We start from the raw sequence: 22126 nt of genomic DNA on the forward strand, positions 1-22126 counted from the left end.
AAAGGGTGACCTTTTATTTAATTTTTGAGTATATTTACACCTTTATAGACATTTTAAACATTTGATACTCTGAAACAACAAAAAAGATTGCCCGGTAGTACTGATTTGTCCACATATTCAAGTTTACACACATTGAAACTGAGCCAAAAAATAAATTAAACAAACGCACACGCTCACACACACACACTCACACACTCAACATTTTAAACACTAGTCCCAAAAAGTCCCACGTGGACTTGATGGCTCTGACATTGAAAGCACCTGGCTTCTGCCACTGAATGTGTGTGAAATCTCTCAAAGTGGAGTTATAGGGCCAGACATCTAGAGCATATGTACAGTACACAGTCAAGATAAGCTACACGGAGACTAAAGGCACTGCCAGCAGGAATATGTCTGTCAGGGAGAAGCAGCCTGAGCAGACATACGAGGCCCTGCCGCTTTCTTAAGGGTGGAAGTGAGACTTCCAGTCCACCAGGAAGTGTACCCATACAAGATCAAAATATACAGGCCGAGCACATGGGCACAGTGATCCAAATGGAAACTTATGACTCTAAAGTGCCATCACTACTAACATACTGGTCAAAAATTACAACCCGTGGTTCTTTAAGAGATTGGGACTTAAATGTGCTTTTTATGAGAAATGCTATATCAGTGCCTGGAACATCAAATAGAAATGTTAAACAGTTATTCCAGACCAATATGGAATACCGCCTCAGTGCTTTCGAATGCTGTTCACAAATAATAAAACTCTCCCAGTGTCACAAACACATTCAATTCACATGCACCTTCATAATTTTGCAGACCAAAGTATGCACATTAAAAATAAAACTTTTAAATGCAGATTTTCAAAGCAAACAAAAAGAGGGAAGGTTGTTAAATCCATCTCATGTCCCCTGTATAAAATAATATTGACTACTCGACATACTGGCTGACCACTCAGTGGACTGTTGTGCAAATCACAGACATCCTGACTCCACTTTACATTAGCAGGAAGATCCCTATATTGCCTCACAAAAAAGCTTTGTAATTACAATATGGGGAACTTTGGTGTAATACAGATTGAGATCCTTGTGGTTTGGATCCACAGAGCTTTTTCAGAGTGCTGATCTAAGAGATGGCCTTTAATCTAACATGACCTTGTGTATTAAGCCGAAGTGATTCAGAAAAGCTTACCGGATAACCACAACCCACAATCCTCACATCCACCGATGCTCCCTGCACATTAGAAACTAGCGGCACACTTGAGAGACTGAGGTGATTTGTCAGTGCTGAGTGTTTTTAAAAGCTATCATGGGACACCTGAATGGATGAGGGGCCATTCAGCCATTTCACATTTCTCGAGGAGCTCAAAATGTCTGCGTCTGAGCAGCTTCAGCAGCCCAGATCTATTAAAACTCTTTTTTATATATATAGATGCAGTGGTCAGTGGGCTTTATGACAGCGTTTTCATAGAGATGTGTAGCCATTTTGATCATTTAAATAGAAAGAAAGAGACTCTGTGAGCTGTAGGGTGAAACATTATCACTAATACAGTACAACTGCAGTTATTTTAAGAAAATCTCCAGTATAAACAGTTATATTGTTTTGTTTTTATTACAGTAGCATGTTATAATTGTTTATAAACTGTGTAATTTGATATATGGACACTATTTGTCCTCTGATATCTTGCAGGCATCGTATTTTCTATAACTTAAGTCTCCTCACTTTCTTTTTGGACAGGAAGTGCTTTTTTTTTACCTCCCTCTTTCATATAGATATTCCCTGATAGAGGACATGCGGTAGACACAAGCAGAGAGACCAAAGGGAAAGTCATGCTTTAAGTAACACTTGCAGTAGCAGCAATAGCAGCAGCATATAAAAAGACACAGACAGACGGGGTCGATGTAAAAACAATGAGAGAAACTGAAACGAAACCCATTCAAATATCAAAAAGCATGACTGCCAGAAACAGACTCCTGGGCATTCAACAGTGTGCCTTTCCAGAGAGAAGGATTACTCTTGAAGTATAATCTTTAGTTCCAACCTCCTCTTCATCTTAGTCATGTCTCGATCCTTTTGCCCATCTTTGGGGGTTAAAGGTCACAGAGCCATGCTGAGAGCTTGTACAAAGTCCTGAGTGGAGGTTTTGTGAGTTCGTCTGTTGGGCTACTGGTCCTCCAGGCTGGCCCGGCGTTGGCTCAGTGGGGTGAAGGAGATTCGGTGTCCTACGTTAGCCCGGCTTTCCCTCGACCTTACATAGAGCCTGTAGCAACTTCTCCCTGTAGGCAGCGTAACGCTGCTCCACCTGCCGCATACGCTCTTTCTCCTCCTTCTCCAGGATGATCAGGAAGTTCTGCAGCTCCGGGACTGAGAATGCATGCCACTGAAAAAGACACAGAACAATATGGATATGACAATATGACACAGGAAATAATAACCAGACAAATGTATTTATCTGAAATAGAAAGGTCTACTGAACATATATGTAAAAATGTTTGCATGGGTTATGTATCATGTTTGAAGGCTTTTATGGCATATATATATATATATATATATATATATATATATATATATATATATATATATATATATACACACACACAGTGGCAAGAAAAAGTTTATTAAAATAACCCCACAGTATTGAGAATCAATGGTTCACATACTTTTGAATGAGGCCATTTTAATAAATTCCATTTTAATAAATTCAGCTATTGTTTTGTCTTGTGAACTAAATGCAAACATCTTTTATGTAAAATATCTTACTCAGGACAGTACTAAACAAAAAATAACATGCATTTTGTATGATTTCTCTTATTTTATTAAAATAATTCTCATTTTCACAGATTCTACAAGGGGTTCACAAACTTTTTCTTGCAACTGTATATATATATATATATATATATATATATATATATATATATATATACACACATATAGCTTTGTAGAGTTTCAGTGGCAACAAAGGATGAAAACAGGTCATACATTTATTTAAAATATTTTTATATATATAATTATATAATCTACAAATTTGATTATTATGAATAATTATTATTATAAAAAATTATAGCATGAATTTTGGTTACCCAAGTGCCATTGTAATTATACATTTAAGTACTGAGTAATATTAATTATCTACATGTACTTACTACATAATTAAGGTTTGGATTAATTATGCATCATTTACTGCATAATTTACTAGGGTTAATTATGCATAATTTACAGGGTTTTTTTTTATAGTAAATACATGTAAGATGTGTAACAGGGACACTGTAAAAAAGTGCTACCAGAATTTAATATATAATATTTATATATACTGTATATTATATGATATATATGATATAGGTCAAAGTGTCTGAATAATTTTTGGTTCCAAAGTTTTATCAATTTTACTGGTAGTCCACTGTATGAAAAATGTTTGGGTAAAATATGTCACAGTTTACTTTATTTTTGCTATCCTCACTTACATAAATGAACTATAGTGTCCTGCACCCACTAGTAAAAATATATCAAAAATAATTTTTGGTTTGACTGTATATATAATAAAAGTATAATAAAATAAAAGTATAATATATATTATAATTTTATTGGAATAAAACAATTATTTTATTAATGAAAATTCATTTTAATAATGACAAAGTTCTCACTCTATGTTAGTTCAATCTTTTTTGATCATCTTTGATGATAATGTTTATTATGTTGGGCAAATATAACAAAAAATGTTACAAATTTAGAGAGAATAGAAAAGCTCACCTCCACTTCACCAGTCTCGTTTTCCTTGAGTATAAACATCAAGTTCTCTAGATCAGGCCCTGCTAACAGCCTCAAGTATAGTGGGCAGTCTGATAATGGCAACTTCTGGAAAAAATCTGACAAAACACGCAAACAACACATTAGTATTACATATGATAGCAGTATTATCCATAAAGTATATGTCATCTTCATTTGAACGCTCACCCTGGCTGTCTCGACGGGTGTGGCTGTAGAGGGCAAACTTGCGTGGATTATCCTGCACCATGAACTTCTTGAGCAGGCCCTGGATGACCTCACTGACCGTGGTGGTACTGCTGATGTGTAGCTGCTTAACGGCATCGCTGGGCAGGTAGAAGGATGTGCGGTTATCTGAGCTATCAGAAGAGGAACACGTTCCTAGTGACTTCCCGTCCACAGAAAGTACAGTCACGGGCCTGCGCAACTTCAAGTGAACCTTTATGAAACCAGTGTATGTGCCATCTGAGCTCTGGAGGATGAAAAAGCAACTTCAGTCAGGTCATTTCTCACAGTAAAATTCTCAAATTTCAACACTTTGAGTGCAAATGCTTTGTTGACAAATCAGTACTCACTAATTTCATTCCATTCTCCGTCACTTTGGAGTTGTAGTCATCTATTTTAGCTTTAATTTCTTCTTCGGTGAGGGATGTTGGCTTGTCTTCCTCTTCCTCTTTCGTGACATTCTAAAACCAAGATAAAAACAGTGAGAACAAGGTTAAAGGGGAATCTGTCAAACACAGTAGAGGCATTGTAAAGTATTAACGTGCTGTGGTAGAAAAGACCATCAACATCAACACTACATAAAAGCTGACGTTGTCTTCGTGTAGCTAGATACGTTATTAGCACGTGCCATGATGTGTAACTTGACAGAACAGATGAATTGATGTAGAGGTACTCATTGTACTCTCTCAACTAACTGATAGTTAACTTTGCTTGGCTAACAGGGAGTTCCCTCTGAGGTAGTTCCTCTGCATTTTTTCTTCTTTTTTTTTATTGACTGCTGGTATTGAGTGTAGTGAACACAAATTATCTCTAAGAGAGGAAGGGAAGATTAGACTGCTGAGATTAGAGACACTTACGTGATCAAGATAATCAGCTATCTGCCCTTCACATTATTATGTGATGTATGGCGCTTATATGACAGACAAACTGCATTCTGCTCAATCTGTACTGAGCGAAACATTGGAAGATGGGAGATTCTCCACACGGTGTTGAACTTAAAATAATGGATCTAATGAATCTAATACCTTTAACTTGAAATATTAAATGAGTTTCAGTCCATGTCTGTCATCTATATGCTAGTACTCATAGATGTTGACAAAATGAACATGGGGATTGTATATTGAAAACTGACAGTATTTCCAGAAAAACGGAAAAAAATAAATATGACTTATGTAGCTTTATACAGATTTTTGCCCAATTAAATGCACTTTTAATGCTATTTCAATAGAAAATACTTCAGCTGCACAATTTAAGGTATTATATATCATTTGCAACGGAATGGTGCGAGACTAGTTGTGTCTTCAGTGTCACATGATCCTTCAGAAATCATTCAAATATACTGCTTTGGCGCTCAAGAAACATTTCTTATTATTATCAATTTTATAAACAGTTTTGTGAATTAATACTTTTGTGGAAACCGTGGTACATTTTTTTCATGATTTTTTGAGGAATAAAGTTAAAAAGAACAGCATTTATTTGAAATATACATCTTTTATACATTTAATTGTCTTTACTTGCACTTTTTATCAATTTAATGCATCCTTGCTGAATAAAAGTATTAATTTCCCAAATTATTGAACAGTAATATACATAAACGATATTTGAGGCATTATAATGTGTTGATATTTATAAGTCTGAACATTACTACTACTTTTATTGATCATACTCCAGAGGGCAATGTCACTCACTGAGTGGTACTACAGACACCAGTGTGTGTGTGTGTGTGTGTGTGTGTGTGTGTGTGTGTGTGTGTGTGTACAGGAAGACAGTAACAGTTTGAATGTCTCTTGAGACTTCTTTAAACAAATCCAGGTTGATTGAGACAGGACTAGTCTATGCAAAGACAATTTGGAGCGTTTTACCGATCCATAATGATCCATCAATTAAGCAACAAGGAGAAACACCTTTCATTGAATGTTCTTGTGTGGTTAAATTCCAAAGAATGTGCTATTTCTTCCCGTCTTTTTTCATAAATTGAACAAAAGAGAATAAAAGAGATGGAAGTAAGGTCTTTTAGAGTGAAATTATGTGAATTACTGTGATTTATTTATATCAAGTAATACATTATCCTATATATATATATAAAACTGTGTGCAACACTGATAATAGAAATGGATCATCACAGGAATAAATTACATTTTAAAATGTATTAAAATAGAACACAGTTGTTTTAAATTGCAATAATATTTCACAATATTACTGTTTTACTGTATTTTTGATAAAATTAATCCACCTTCCAAATATCTAAAAATGACCACTGATATGGCAAACCCTTGGTCACACATTTCCCTTAATGTGCAGAAATACTGCAAAAGGAATGATGACATAACATGCGACCTGGCTAAATACTCCATTTCCAGTGACAGACAGAAATGGTCCTCGTCGAGGGGTTTTCTAGGGGGAGTGACATCCAGTGCAGTTGCTGAGCAAGCCTTAGCAACAAAGATTCTGTCAGAGGTATTTTTAGCTACTGGCTGCATCCCCCGTAATACACGCAAAGTGAGTTTCTCTCTTCTTTTTCTGGGACGAAAGAATAAGAATGAAAAAAGCAAGATCATTTATTCATGGAGATCCCTGGGGCATCAGCATGGCAGCTCTATGTCTCATTGAGCAGAAAGAGACCCACTCATACACACATGAACACACAAACATTAAGCCTGAGCGGAGAATTAACTTTTGCCCGGCCCACACACTGCCTGTCATGGACCAGTTTAATGGGCGAAAAAGTTCAGAAATCTTCTCAAATGAGACAGAAGCAAGACATCTTGTTATGAAAGACAAATCTGCAGACAGGAAATGTGCAATACAGCTGCACTTGTGTTGTTGAGTTTTGTGGGATGTGGTGGCACGAAAGAAACATCTCGCTAAAATGAAGTGACAAAATCTTCAGTGAGGGGAAATATGATTTACATTCACACAGAAGGGTAAAATAGCTAAAATATATATTTTGGTCATTTATTTTATTCATTTATTTTTGATTATATACTGTAAATCATAATGTTTATGTTATGTTATGTTACTTTTTTGAAACTTGTTTGTTTGAAACTGATTCATTGAAATGGACAGTCTTCACTGGTTAATGGAAATGAGACAAATTGACTGTATCTGATACATATTACTATCCATTTTTAAATAAGAGATGCAATTAAAACATTTGTTTCTACGCTCACATACTTGCGATTTATGAGACGAGGAAGGATCACAAGGGTCTTAAGGAAACTTAAAGGCAAAGAAAACAAACCACTCTCTCTATCTGGCACTGTAACATCCTAGTCAGAGATCTGTGAAGAGAAGCTTTCAGAATTATCTCATGGCCTGTGCAATCGCTCATGCAATTTACATCACACCCACTTCTTCAAATTTCTCCTTACCAGTTCTGTATTGTGTGGTGTAGAGACAATGTTCAATTGTGTGAGACTGTGCAGCAACACATAAACACATCTGTGTCATAGTTCAACCCCAGAATCAAAGGGGGAAAAAAAGAAAATTATACTTTGTATGCATGGTGTAATTATTTTCATGACAATTAAATTTAAATGGCCCTATCATACACCCGGCGCAATGCGGCGCCAGGCGCGACGCAAGTGTTTTTTGCTAGTTTCAGCCCGATGCCGTTATCAGTTTTACATCCTGCGCCATATTGTTTAAATAGCAAATGCATTTGCGGCTATTTGTGTGCCCATGGGCGTGCTGGTCTGAAAATTAGATGTGTTCAGGCGCATTGTTGGCGCATTGCTATTTTGAGGCAACTGAAATAGACTGCGCCATTGACCAACTGAAACCTGGTCTAAAGTCAATGCCGCAATTTTTTTGCTGTTATTTTTAAGAGCGCGTTAGTAATATGCGCCTATAGGCAGGTGCACAATGTGCGTACACTCTTCTTATTACACACGCAGGGACCTGCAGCAGCACACAAACATGCCAAATATTAAAAATAAAAGGATTACAATGTAAAAGATTATTACTGTGTGCATAAAGATAAAAATGCTTTGGTGGAATCCGGCGAATAGCAAATCCACCATGGCGAGAGCGCAACTGGCTTTTAAAGGGAATGGGAGATGAGACTCTGATTGGTTTATTGCACGTTACACCCAAAACACACCCATGACTCATTAAGAGAATAGGGTACAACCCTTTTAGACCATGTGTTGGGCGCGCCGACGATTTTTCCCGTCGGTAAACTAGCAAAAGTGGATTCGGACACGCCCTAAGTGCACCTGCGCCATGCGCTTTAGACCTTAGATCGTTAAAATAGTCTGTCATTTCTGTGCATCTAGTGGCACTAAACGACATTGCAAAAATAGTGACAATTTTCCTGAACACTCTGGAAACAACAATCTTCCATTGGTCAATCAACCAGCTTTAAGCATATTTTATGTAATTAAATATTTTATACTCAAGATATTTCCTTCATATATGAAATATGTTGTTTATGCAAAATATACACAACTTTATTTTGATTTTGGGGTGAAATTTGATCACATGCACTAAATCAACCAATCTGGAGATCTGATCTTCTCTATCAATGTTGACAATCAAAGACACAATGTCAATTTTTGCGGCATCCTTATTCTTCTCCCACTGACTTGAATCCCTTGGTGCACAGAACCAAAATCTCTCAGGAATTCCTGTATTTGTGACCAGAGGACTGTAAGCTGCTAAATATATCTTTCTCCCTCCCTTCCTCACATCCAAAGCAGAGAAAGTGGCCTTTTGGAACAATGGGGCAACACAATGGAGACCAGTTTGAATGTTCGTTCTGCTCCTGATGGTCTTATTGAGACATATTGTGTGTGTTTGACCGCACATACATCTACACAACATCCAAGAGCAATCCAATCTTGGCCATCATATCTCATCATCATTTTAAATGTAAGTATATGAATGAGCTTTGATCTTCTCTTGAAACACTGGGGATAAAAATCAGAGAGTAAAGAAGTGTGCCTCTGGGTGTATTCATGGTTTCTGCTGGAGAAAGTGTGTAAGAGTGTATGTGACAGTGAGCACTCATGAGTGTGGGAGTTGTAATTGGAATAAAGGGCATCATAAGCGTGGGTGGATAATGTGTGGGATCTCTCCTGTCGATTCACTCAGCTCACATTATCTGCTGTCACTTAAAAAGCTGACCCATATCTGAGCTACACCTGCACGAGTAAACCTCCTCCTAAAAAGGATCTATGTTATAAACGTCTTCAGCTGCAGATGCATCATTTCCCTCCAGGTTTGAGACAGTAAGGCCCGGTTTCACAGACAGGGCTTAGCCTAAACCAGGATTAGGCCTTAGTTCAATTAGGTTATTTAAGTAACTTTTATAAACGTACACTTGAAAAAAACATTACTGATGCGCATCTTGAGACAAAACAATGGCACTGACATATTCAAAGATATGTCAGTGCAAGTTACTTTCAGTTAAGACAGCTCAAACATGCATTTTAGTCTAGGACTAGCTTAAGCCTTGTCTGTGAAACTGGGGGTAAATCGCCTGAATTGAAAAAGCTGTGAATCACACCATGTCAGATTTTGGCAGTGAGAGAACAGAGGTGACATCAAATGCGACCCGGATATCCTGCTAATGCACGAAAAGCGCTGTGCGGCAGACAACATATTTTTCTAGAACGATCCTTGTGGTGAACAAAATTGTCTGGCAAAATATTATTTTGTTCTACAAACCAAAATGTCAGTTATATAAGTCAAATCTAAGTCAAATCTAAAAGTCCAATATAATATTCTGTATTATATATTTAGTTTGTTTTACTTTGTTAAACAGGGTTAGGAAACAACAGCTAAGCTTACTCCAAGCAATTAAACAGACAAAACCTACCTAACCTGTATTAAGGTCATGTGAAGCACATGTGAGCAATATTGAAGAATGATTTTCATTGTTAAATGCTCCAGGCTGTTCTTTAAATCAAAAATGAGAGTTAAACAAACAGAGGAAAGAAAGTCATTGAAGGCCCAAGTGGAGGGTGTTACCATGTACATAACAAAGGTGCCTTGGGGCATGACCTGAGCAAATATCAACTTACAGAGCCTACATGACACGAGAGAAAAGGGCACGGCTGTAAATACTATCAGAGTGTCATCTCAAAGTCATCACTGCATGTCAAGCAGGTGTCCTTAAGCGCAGCACAAGGCTACTCAGACTGATTAGGGAACACAATGCCCTTAGTGTCAGTTTCAGGCAACATGCAAGTCATATACGTCTGCACCTGCCGAATGGCCTCAAACCAATAATCTAATTCTGTTGCACAGTTTGGTTATCAGCGTGAGAACTGTACTAACACAACATACAGGAAGTGAGAGTTGCAAGTGTTAGCCGACATCAGTTCTAAGGAAGCCTGATGTTCAAAAGAAGTCTCTTTATACAACGTGAGTGACTGCTAATGCATTGCTAATGTACTTTAATGCACTGGTTTCAGCAGCAGTCAAATCAGCCATAGTCAGACACAGGTAAGCAAACAGGAGACTATATACAGAAAGATAAAGGGTCCCCCTGCACATGGTTGCATGCATGATTTTTAACAGCTACAGCTGGTTGTTTTGACTTTTACTGCACAGTTTATGTGTGCTGTTATAGGCTATGCCAACATTAATCCGTTTGAAAATGCCGTTTTCGTTTCAAAACGCTCCCTGTCCACAGTAGTGTTTTCAAGTGTTTTCCAAAAGTTGCTCATCCACACTGAAATGAAAATGCTTAAAGGTGCCATAGAATGTCTTTTTAAAAGATGTAATATAAGTCTAAGGTGTCCCCTGAATGTGTCTGTGAAGTTTCAGCTCAAAATACCCCATAGATTTTTTTTATTCATTTTTTTAACTGCCTATTTTGGGGCATCATTAACTATGCACCGATATATAGGTTGCGGCCCCTTTAATTCTCGTGCTCCCCCTCCCCCGGAGCTCGCGCTTGCCTTGAACAGTATAAACACAGTTCACACAGCTAATATAACCCTCAAAATGTTCGTCATGCAGCATGTCTAATCGCGTAAGTATGGTATTTATGTGGATGTTTACATTTGATTCTGAATGAGTTTGATAGTATGCTCTGTGGCTAAAGCTAACATTACACACTGTTGGAGAGATTTATAAAGAATGAAGTTGTGTTTATGAATTATACAGACTGCAAGTGTTTAATAATGAAAATAGCGACGACTCTCTTGTCTCCGTGAATACAGTAAGAAACGATGGTAACTTTAACCACATTTAACAGTACATTAGCAACATGCTAATGAAACATTTCGAAAGACAATTTACAAATATCACTAAAAATATCATGATATCATGGATCATGTCAGTTATTATTGCTCCATCTGCCATTTTTTGCTATTGTCCTTGCTTGCTTACCTAGTCTGATGATTCAGCTGTGCACATCCAGATGTTCTGCCCTTGTCTAATGGCTTGAACATGGGCTGGTATATGCAAATATTGGGGGCATACACCCCGACTGTTACGTAACAGTCGATGTTATGTTGAGATTCGCCTGTTCTTCGGAGGTCTTTTAAACAAATGAGATTTACATAAGAAGGAGGAAACAATGGAGTTTGAAACTCAGTGTATGTCATTTCCATGTACTGAACTCTTGTTATTCAACTATGCCAAGGTAAATTCAATATTTAATTCTAGAGCACCTTTAAATCACCTTACTGCATATGCGTAAAACATAATAAAACCTCACGAGATGATACTGAGAGAGCAGATATAACAAAGATCTTACAATATAATGCTGCCATGCTACCCAAATCATAAATTATGCACATAAATTTGTTTGTTGGCCAGAGGAGAACTGGCCCCCTGACTGAGCCTGGTTTCTCCCAAGGTTTTTTTCTCCATTTTGTCACCTGATGGAGTTTGGGTTCCACCGTTCCTTGTTCCGCCTCTGCTTTGCTTAGTCGGGGACACTTGATATTCAACAATATTACTGATCTTCCTGCATTGACATCATTGTATGAGAACTGAACTGAGCTGGACAATAACTTCAATGTTTTCTCCAGAGCTGCTGTATAGATAAATGAACTAAATTAATAACTAATGATTTTTAAAATGGAAATTAATCAATACTGAACTTATTTAAGCTGGACAATGACACTATTTTGCTGTACAGCCAAAATTATGTTCCTGCTATCACTGCTTTGAAACAATCTGCATTGTAAAAAGCGATATAAAAAAAAGGTGACTATTCTTCTGGCACAATCAGTTTATCAGCAGAATTCCCAACACTCACTGTTGCATCCAAGTTGCACTCAAAATCGTATGGTCTAAATTGCAACTGTCAGCATGTTTTGCCGCAGGAGAGCAATTGTGAGTAAATTTTCTGTCATCTTTACAGGAATGTAATATGAAGATTCTACAAAGAAACATTTATCTTTAGCAACACTATAAAAGTAAATAGCAGGCTCTAAAATGCTGGTATAACCATAGATATCTATGGGTACAATGTGCGTCACATAACTAAACATGCATCGTCTTTTTCGAATACCTTCGTTTTCGCAGTCTACACAATGCAAAAACGCCGTTTTCAAGTGTATCTACTTTGGAGAGTTTTTTCAAAAAAGCTCCATCTTTGTTGACTAAAATGCTGTCTCGGAGTTGATGGAAGGCCAAAATGAAGAAAAAACGCATGGACGAGGCCTTATATTTATTATTTGTGTAATCTACTTGAGTAATCTATTTACGTTAAAGTAATCTAAATGCCCATCCCAAGTCATTAGTGTTAATAGGTGTGAGGCTGCATTTGTCAGCATGCTTTCAAAGATTTATCTGCTTCAAATTGATCTTTTTTGTCGCTGTCTTTTTTCTGTTTCTGCCGCAGTGTAAGAATGATGCCTTGCGAATCTGCTCCCTCCCACACGTTGCATATGTGTACTCATTCTCTCCCTCTCTCTCATTACTGGGTCAAGTGTGCAGTAGGAGATCTTCCCTCCCTCTCTGCAGCCCTGCACAAATTCAAAGCACATCATCTACATGCCTGAATAAACAGCGTAGATCATCAGAGCCCAACAAAACTAGTAAACACAAGCCCTCTGCTATCAATCCACACATGCACATACAAATTCCTCTGTTAATGGATGTCTTAATTATCGATGCATTGTGCTTGAGTTCTGTTTTTATGCATAATTTCCTGATTGCATCCCTATAGCAGTGTACTTTTTCAAGCAATCAGCATCTATGTGATTTTAAACAGCCACTAGCTATTATAATGTTAAGAAGTTTAGGAATGAGGATGCTTGACTCATTCTGTTGTAGCTTACCAAGTAGGCAGCCATTTGCCAAAATGGAACCACAGCTGCAACATCCACCAGATTTGAGCCACAGCAAAACCCTGAGCAAACGGACTGATATTTGCATGACTTTCCCTGTTCAAATGTTAATGTCTCCCTGGCTGCTCTTGAAGAGGGAGCTATATCATTGTTCCCTTCACTAATAGCTCACATTTGGGTCTAAAATCTACAAAAAAATAAGATTAATAGACGTAATGGAGGTTTTCCTTGTGCAGAGATGTGTTGCCTTTAATAAGTTCCTGGAATAATTATCGAACACAAATAGGCAGCATTTATCAAAGCACTATTATTCAGTGCTCTTGGTTTAAAAGCTTTCAGTCTACTACATTTAACCCGGCGAGGTAAATAGGAAATGTGTTATTGATCCATAAAGCAATATTAATCCCATAACTCACAAGAAGAACGTGCAGACTAAAGTGAGAACGTAAGCTAATCTCCCATTTATCCATCCCTGGGGTGGGTGCTAAGAGATGCTAAGAAGTATTAGGACAATCTAACTTCACCTTCTGTGTGCTTATAACTGCCAATTCAAACTGCACTTATTTTTGTTCAGTAAAAGGAAAACAATGTGTCTGATAATCCAAAATAATAACCAACAGAGATCTTATCTCAGTCCGGTATATCCAACGTCTGTCACCTAATAGTTGAGATTACAAGTAACGCCCTGCACCTAGCAACACAATACACAAACAATCTACCATAGCAACCCTGCTGGAAACATTAGGTTAGACCAGCGTGAACTTTTATGTTTGGCTTAGCTTAGTTTACAGTGATTTGGTGCTGGTCTAGACCACAAAAAATGTTACAGAAAGAAGCTGACTAAAAGAGTCTGGCAGTTTAAGAAGCTTGGATGGGACATCAGCACACCTGAACTCTACACTGTGACCAGCATTCAAAACAATACCATTCAAAAGTTTGGCATCAGTGAGATTATTTTTCAAAAATAAATTAACACTTTCATTCAGCAAAGATGCAATAAATTGATCAAAATTGAAAGTGAAGTTATAATGTTAAAAAATATTTCAATTTCAAATGAATGCTGTTCTTTTGATTCCTGAAAAAATGGGTTACACTTTAATTTACAGTGCTGTGGTTACATTGTAATTACTCAAATAAGTACTAAGTACTATTAATTAACTACATGTACTTACTATAGAGTTACAGTTAGGGTTAGGGTTTGGTTTAGGGTTAGTTACTTGTAATTATGCATAATTTACTGTTATTACTATAGTAAGTACATGCAGTAACGTGTAACTACGACACTGCAAAAATAAAGTGTTACCAAAAAATGCATCAAAGATTCCACAAAAATATTAAGCAGCACAACTCTTGTCGACTGTGATGATGAATAAGAAATGTTTAATAAAATAATTTCTGAAGGAATTATTTAAAAAATGAGTTCATGTGACACTGAAGACTCGAGAAATGGCTGCTGAAAATTCAGCTTTGCTATCACGGAAATAAATGAAGAATAGAAAGTTATTTAAAATTGTAAAAATAATTCACAATATTACATTTTTTTTTTTTTTACTGTATTTTTGATCAAATAAAGGTAGATTTGCTAAGCATAAGAGACTTCATTCGAAAAACGTTAAACAAATCTTACCAATCCCAAACTTTTGAACAATAGTGTATACAATATGGCAATAGACTGATAAACACATAAAAACCAAACAGTGTAGTCCGTGCCCACTGAATGCCCTCAACTGGCAGCTCACATTGTGTCCAGACAGAGAAGAGAACAGGATGAATAATTCACATCCTGAGGAGCTCTTTCCAAACCTGATACTGCAGAAAGTGATGTAATGCTGGTCAGCTCAGGTATGGGAGTGTTTTAGGCCATGAAATTTTATTTCCACTTCTGTGCCGTTCATAACACAGCTGTATTTGCTAGCTAAAGCCGCAGTCACACTGAGCATGCAAAATCTCTTCGAACACTGCAACAGTCATGATATGACGTCAAGCTCTGCAGCGACTTTTCAAAAACATAAATTCAACACGACAAATAATAATAAATCCAAAATGTAAAATCATACAAGCAATTCCACTTTCTTGCAATACTGCACTTTTAAATGTGTTGTTTTAATTCAGCTATACAAGGTCAATCGATCTTCTATTGGTCACACGGCTTCACGTGATACAAATTCGTAGGTTAGAGTTCACCAAACTTGAATGCAGCGAAATGCGAAACTTTTTTGCATTAGATTACGTTTCCGCTCTCCTGCATTTGCTGGATTATGAGTGGAAGTCAATGGAACGAAAAGTGTAGTGTGACCGCCTCTTAACTCGCAAGGCCTAGTCTACATCCTGATTGACTTAACTAAACTAACACTAAACAACCGTACCTCAATCTAAATCTAAGATGGAGAGGGCTATAGTAACAGGAAGTCAGTGTAAAAGCTATGGGGTCTTGTAAAATAACACATTCTCTGATTCAGGGAAGGACGGGCCTTTCTGGCACAATCAGCAGCCATTTCCTTCCCCTCACAGCATTAGAGAGCTTTGAGGGTGTGAGAGTGCACTCTATGTACACTGCCATGTTTAAAAGAGTCTATAATGAAGGTCAAGATATGCAGCTAATGAGCTAAAGTAAAGGCAATTTGCATTAATGTTTTTGGTGGATGGTATTAATGCAAATACATGAACCTTACAGTAAATGAAACTTAACCTACGTACATTCAGTCCTCTATTGTGAAATACATACTAAATTAGTGAGGAACAGACACTAAAATGGTTGTAAACTTCTTAATCTTCCATAAGAACATCTTTATGATCTTTTTATTATTATAAGTTTGACTAACCTCAACACAACAGCTCTGTCTCCAACTACTAGCCTTTCGATAGTCACCCTAACAGACGCTTTAATCCAAAGCAATTTACTGTACAGGGCATTCAAGGTAAACGTTTTTTATCCGTCCATGCATTCCCTGGGAATCAAACTCACGGCCTTGACGTTGCCAGTGCAATGCTCTACCAGAAACTGTGGCCTTCATGTTATCGGCTCGTTTCAAGATTAATGAACACAGTGTCTAAATTATGACTTTAAATAATATTTTAGTTAGTGTGTCAAAATGGCTGCTATGTGGAACAGCAATCATATGAGTCCTTAAGAGACTCTTCATTTGAATCAAGGGAGTTTACAGTTGGTCTAAACAGTAAAGGATTCTACCGACAGTGTTTCCATAGGAAAATCTTATTCTACAGCCTGTCTTATCTAACTTTAAGAACCTCTTCAGTGTTGAACAAAATGCAGGAAACCCCCCCAAAAAACAGGGTATGTTGTCACTCAAAACAGATCAGGTCATAAACCTGTTTTTGAATGCATCTGAAACATCTTTCTTACAATTCAACAGTCCATCAAGTGAGAAAAATGCACTCACTTCCGTGTACATGCTTCCATGCAAAACTTTGTATTAGGTCTAATATACGCTCACTCGAGCTTTGAAATCCCATTAGCCTTGTGTTCATACACTACCTTGGGTACTTCCTTTGCCTTTGACCGCCTGAAGAAGGAGGTCTTGGCGGTGAAGAAGGTGAAGTCATCGCTCTCCTCATCCAGGCTGCAGTACCCACTGCTCATGCTATTGCTGCCAGTCATTTGCGGGGATGGATCCAGTTTGGGGGACTCCCTACACGGGTCTTCGCGGGACCAAATGCACCATTCCAGGCTCCAGGGGTGGGAAGGGGAGGATAGGTTGGGAGCGGGGGACCACAAGTTCAGGTGAAGGGCCAGATCTCCACGCTTCACCGGAAACGAGTGCCGAAACTTGCGCGCTGACGCTCAGCGAACGTTGCGGTCAGTATCTGATGTCCAGTTCCTGTTTCCACAGGTCACAAACAGGCAGTTGTACAGAAGTAGCTTCTCCTGCTCTTTTCAGCTGACAGCTTGGTGCTTGAAACCCACGACAAGCTCTTGAGATGAGAAAATTAGCCCAGGGTGGAGGAAAGCATCTCACTGCACACAAATTGCTTGTATTGGCACTCACATACAGTCACACAGTCTTGCTGTAAAAAAGCTCTCGAGCACTAAAGGTGTGAGAACGTCGCACGGACATTGTGTTGAATATCCCTTCAGCCGGCTGAGATGGATGCAGAAGTCTCCAGTCCAAAGTGAGGCTGCGGCAGCTGCTAGAAAGACGGCAGAAAAAATCAACCTGCCTCACAGTGAGTGAGTGAGCTGAGAACTGACGTACCGCACCTCCCTCCCTTCCTCCTCCTCTCACACCAACGCGCACGCTCTCTCTTTCTCTCTCTCTTTCGCACTCGCTCTACCATCTGTGGTTGGAGTCTGTTATCTGCCTACAAGCTTACGCAAACACCCTCCTTTTTTCCCCTCCCTCCTCTACTATCGCTCTTCCTGCATGCAACTGCTCTTTGCTCAACTCAAGACATTTCCCACTCAAGAGAAAGAGAGAGAAGGAAAGAACGAGAAAAATATACCGGAAGAGCGAGAGAAGGAGGGAGAGGAAGAAAGAGACAGCTCTCCGCATGTGGTCTTTTAGAGGCTATTTTACATAGTACCTGATATGCAAAATGCTCCTGAAAGCAGGCAGCATGAATCCAGAGTATTGTTCAATGGCACTGTGACATTTTTTACAGGCAGGACTGAAAATAACCTTTATATTTCCTTTTATTTGGAAAAAATAATGGACAACATATAATGAGCTGGTCATTTTTGCAAAATAAAGGTGATTGGCTGGTGACTGACTGGACATACTTAAATCAATAATACTTAAATCAATAAATGATGTCCATCTATTTATTATTTGAATTTAAATTAATTGATAATGTGAGGGAAAAAAAGAGACCAGTGAGTGATACGAGAAGCATGACACTAGATTGGCTGCCAATTAAACGGTCAATTATACTGTTTAACCCTCATTATAAAAAATATCTCAATGCATGATGACCAATCAGAATCAAGTTTTCCAAATAAATAATAAATATTTGGTATTTATGAATAAATACATAAACATTAAATATTGATTTGACTTTTTATATTTGAAAAACATCCTCATGCAGAATCAAGTTTCTCTTCATTCCTGTATTTCATTTCTGCTTTAGCTTCTGTCTTTTTCATTTCTGTACTAGTATATCAAATTTGCTTTTGTTTTGTGTAAATCTCTGATGTCCCTCAGTCGCTTTAGATAAAAGGGACTTTTACATGAATAAATGTAAATGTAAGTATTCCAGAAAGCCTTTAAAAGCCACAGGTAGAATTCAAAGGCCTTAACTGATCATCATTACTGTTGCACATTCTATAAATAATTCATCATATTGTAATGTCCCACTGCCTTTCCACTGCATGAACCATTTACCACTAATAGTAATACACTGAGAGAGAAATCTTTTTGTGGTGCTTTTTACAGGGAATCAGCCAGCCAGTGCCAGCAATTTTTATCATATTCACAAATCTTGCATGGCCCCTAGAACATTTTACTGTGTGAATATGTAAACAAAAGAAAGAACAGAGCCTCTGCTTTTAAACAAACGTTAATAGATGTCTTCCTAATGGACAGGAAAAGAATAAAACTGCATCTCAAACAAAAAGAATGAACAAATTAAAGCTGAAAACACAAACACTGTAGCCTCCAGACCGACAGAAATCCTTACAACAGTGTCACAACATTAAATGTGCACATGTTCCACTGGAGGTCACAATTACAGAGACATATGATCTCTCCTTGCACCCATCAGGGCTTTTGGTCTTAACCTTTGACCCTGACCTTGAGGGCATTAGACACAAAGTCCAGCTGGAGCACCAGAATACGTCAAATGTGAGTACAAGATAAGAAGGATATAAAATCACTGTCCCATCCATAAGCCCATCAACTAGGGTTGGGTCACAATGGTCAACTAATTGAAGGAATGGTAAACTAGTTGTTACACAACTAAATAGGTTGACCACTTTAACTGTATTTTTTTTTTTAGTAGCAGTCATTCTGCAATGTTAAACCCTGTTGGAAAAGTTGCGTCTCTAAATTCATCTCCTTTAAAACATGGCCGATACATCTATACTTTTTTTGAATGCATCTTATGTAAGAAAGGTGACTGACTGGAGTCAGGTGAACCCAAAACCAGACAAATTATACAGGTCTTCCTTAACTAAACAGTTCATTCAAAACCTAAATTCTGTCATTTGTGCCATTCCAAACTTTTGGACTTTCTTTCTTCTCTGGAACACAAAAGATTATTTTCATTATTTTGAAAAAAATATTGTTTTGACCTTATAATAAATGTCAATGCGGTTGAATGATGTTCGGACTCCAACGTTATTCAAAATATCTTGTGTTTCACAGAAGAAAGAAATGCATCGTTTTTCACATCCCTAACATCAACTAAATAATAATCATCTACTTTCATTGATTTAGTGACTAAATGCAATGCAAATCCACACAATGGTAAAACACTATGTCAGCATGAAATGAGATCATTCATCACCTCTTTTTCACTGCTGCTTTTCTCAGTCGGTTTCTCCAGGAGCGGGACGATTCCTCACAAAGGAAGATAAAAGACAAGAAGAAAGTGTTTGCCACTATAAACGAGGGGAGGTTGAAAGCTACTGTGGTTTCCCCTCGTCAGCTTTATTAGATTCTCATTGAACACTATACTTGGCCATATTTCTGCCATCTTTCACTGCAGCAGATGCTTCTCATGTCCTGCACTATATAGTGGGTCCATATCCATAAACTCTATAGACATAAAAACATCATCACTAGCAGCTTATGACAAATTGCCTGAAGTAGTGGCCTTGGGTCGCATTATCATAATCAATGAGCTGGATCACAAGGAAAGACAGAGGGGCTGAACATATTCGATATCCAAACCCCCTGGGAAGAAGAGCTGTCCTCTTTTGGCTACTGTCAATACACCCCAATTAATTCTTACTAGAACTCAATCGTTTCTCTCAAAAGAGATTGCAAGGGGGTTTATGCAATTGCCCAGAAAAACATAATCAATACCATGGATGGATGGATGGATGGATGGATGGGGTGTGCAAAATCAAAGTAAAATCACCCAGACTTAAAACAGCACACTGAAACCGCGAGGGGTCCGAAATGGTGCGCGGTACCTCCTGCTAGAAATGTGAGTGGAAAGCATCATTTGTCACTGTCAAATCCAGGCTCTGAAGTTGTCTCACTGCTGTATGGGCCATTCAAGTGTGTATAGAGAACTGGACGCATTGTGGATAATCAATGTGCCTGACAATGATAATGTATCTCAAACAATCCGTAACACAGGCATTTTTCTCTACAGGGAAGAGGAAGGCTTTGTATTCTGCCTACATTTTTGTCCTAAACTCTCTTTCCTGTAATCGCTCTGGTATTGTGCTGGTGACACGTTCTGTGAGGAGTAACTGGAGGCTTGGACAGATCATGACACTAGACTCATCTCTTGTTTCACAGTGGTGTTAAATGCCGTTAGGACGCTCCATATGATATGTTTCTGATCCTGCTATAACACCTCTCTCCCTCCCTCTCGTACTTGGTTAAATAATGCAAATGCTCTCTGATTTCCACACTTGGTGATGAGCAAACTGTCGAGGAGAAACAGACTTGGCTCTGTTTGGTAAGCTCTCTATGCAACAATGGTATATTTATAACCTGTCATCATTCTTTACTGTTGTCAGTACTTACTGAATCTATCGTTCCTACATTTTCAGACCCACAGATCTCTGAACATAGAGGCTGAAAGTATTGAAGCTGAAGGAACTGCATTGGAGGTGACATAATGGAGTGGCTAGCACAGCACTTCCTGTGTTTTTAATATAAACATCACCAATGTCATAATATCAGGGTTGTGATGTTTTTTTTTAAGTTTGAAGGCCTTGAAGTTTGAAGGTTTATATGCCTTAGAGATAGATAGATAGATAGATAGATAGATAGATAGATAGATTGTATTGTATTGATAGTAGTTACTAGGGATGCACAGCATCGGTATCGGGCCAATACCAAGCTCATGTACTTGTCCTCGTACTCGTAAAAATACCCCCGATACCAAAGACCGATACCTCACGTGACATAACTAACAGAATTTTCCGGCGGCGGCAGCAGCAGAAACAATGTCAGCCTCAGGGGTGTGGAAATACTTCAAAATTAATGATGACAACCCACACATTGCAAACTGCTCTTTCTTGCGCGCGATCCCAGTTCTCTCAGACAGCGCGCGATCAGTTCTCCTTGCGCCTGAACGGTCAAATGCACAAAGAGTTGTCAAAATGTCCATTGAGTGGAGTAGTAGTTACAGTTTAGAATGATGTATCACTCTTATCTGTATGGCAAAAAATGATTTTAGAGAGTTTTTAAGTTGTTTCCACTGTTAACAGAAATAATGCAAGTGATCACACCGGCGCCTCCATGTCATGCAGTAAGTGCGGCAATACTACAGCTTCCACACTCCGTACAAACACTTGGGTATGCGCCTACAATAGCGCACATTTATCTAGGTTAACGTTAGGGTGAGCACCCATGTAAAGTTGCTACTGCTTACATGTTTCAAATGATAAGCCATATTTGAGGTTGATGGATGATAGGTGAACGTTTGGATTTCCTGCCCAACACTGTAATTACCACAAGGACCCACCGTTAACGATCTGTCCCTCACGGGCTGCGTGACTTCGCCACAAGTTTTTTTTTTTTTGCGACTAACCGACTAATACAATTTTTGGTCGACTTTGCCTCTTCTAGTTGACTAACGATTAGTCAAATATTAGTGGGCAGCCCTACAGAAAAGTCAAGTGTAACACCAGTTTATTCTGACCTTTTGTAACAACTGAGGCTGACTCCCATTCAGCCAACCACCAGAGGGAGCCTCTCCCGAGTATTGATCATGGACTGTTTGGGCATATGTCATTAGAACAACACCAGAGTAAGTAAATGATG

The 22126-nt window shown here is 38.2% G+C and overlaps 1 protein-coding gene across 3 annotated transcripts in view; it reads right to left on the reverse strand.

Annotated features, from left to right (window-relative positions):
* Positions 1 to 22126, reverse strand: part of rassf5 (Ras association domain family member 5) — a 49223-nt gene continuing 27097 nt past the window's right edge. For 2 of the 3 annotated variants that reach the window (XM_048171735.1, XM_048171737.1), the window contains exons 3-6: positions 4320 to 4430; positions 3934 to 4216; positions 3730 to 3845; positions 1 to 2362 (exon numbers count right to left, since the gene is read on the reverse strand). In XM_048171735.1, the coding sequence (XP_048027692.1) occupies positions 2210 to 2362; positions 3730 to 3845; positions 3934 to 4216; positions 4320 to 4430 (663 nt within the window). In that variant the 3' untranslated portion in view covers positions 1 to 2209. Of the gene's footprint in view, positions 2363 to 3729; positions 3846 to 3933; positions 4217 to 4319; positions 4431 to 16719; positions 17507 to 22126 lie in introns of those variants that run through there. The other variant, XM_048171736.1, reaches the window with a different exon arrangement.

The sequence above is a fragment of the Megalobrama amblycephala genome, linkage group LG21 (assembly GCF_018812025.1).
Source record: "Megalobrama amblycephala isolate DHTTF-2021 linkage group LG21, ASM1881202v1, whole genome shotgun sequence".
NCBI classification, from domain to species: domain Eukaryota; kingdom Metazoa; phylum Chordata; class Actinopteri; order Cypriniformes; family Xenocyprididae; genus Megalobrama; species Megalobrama amblycephala.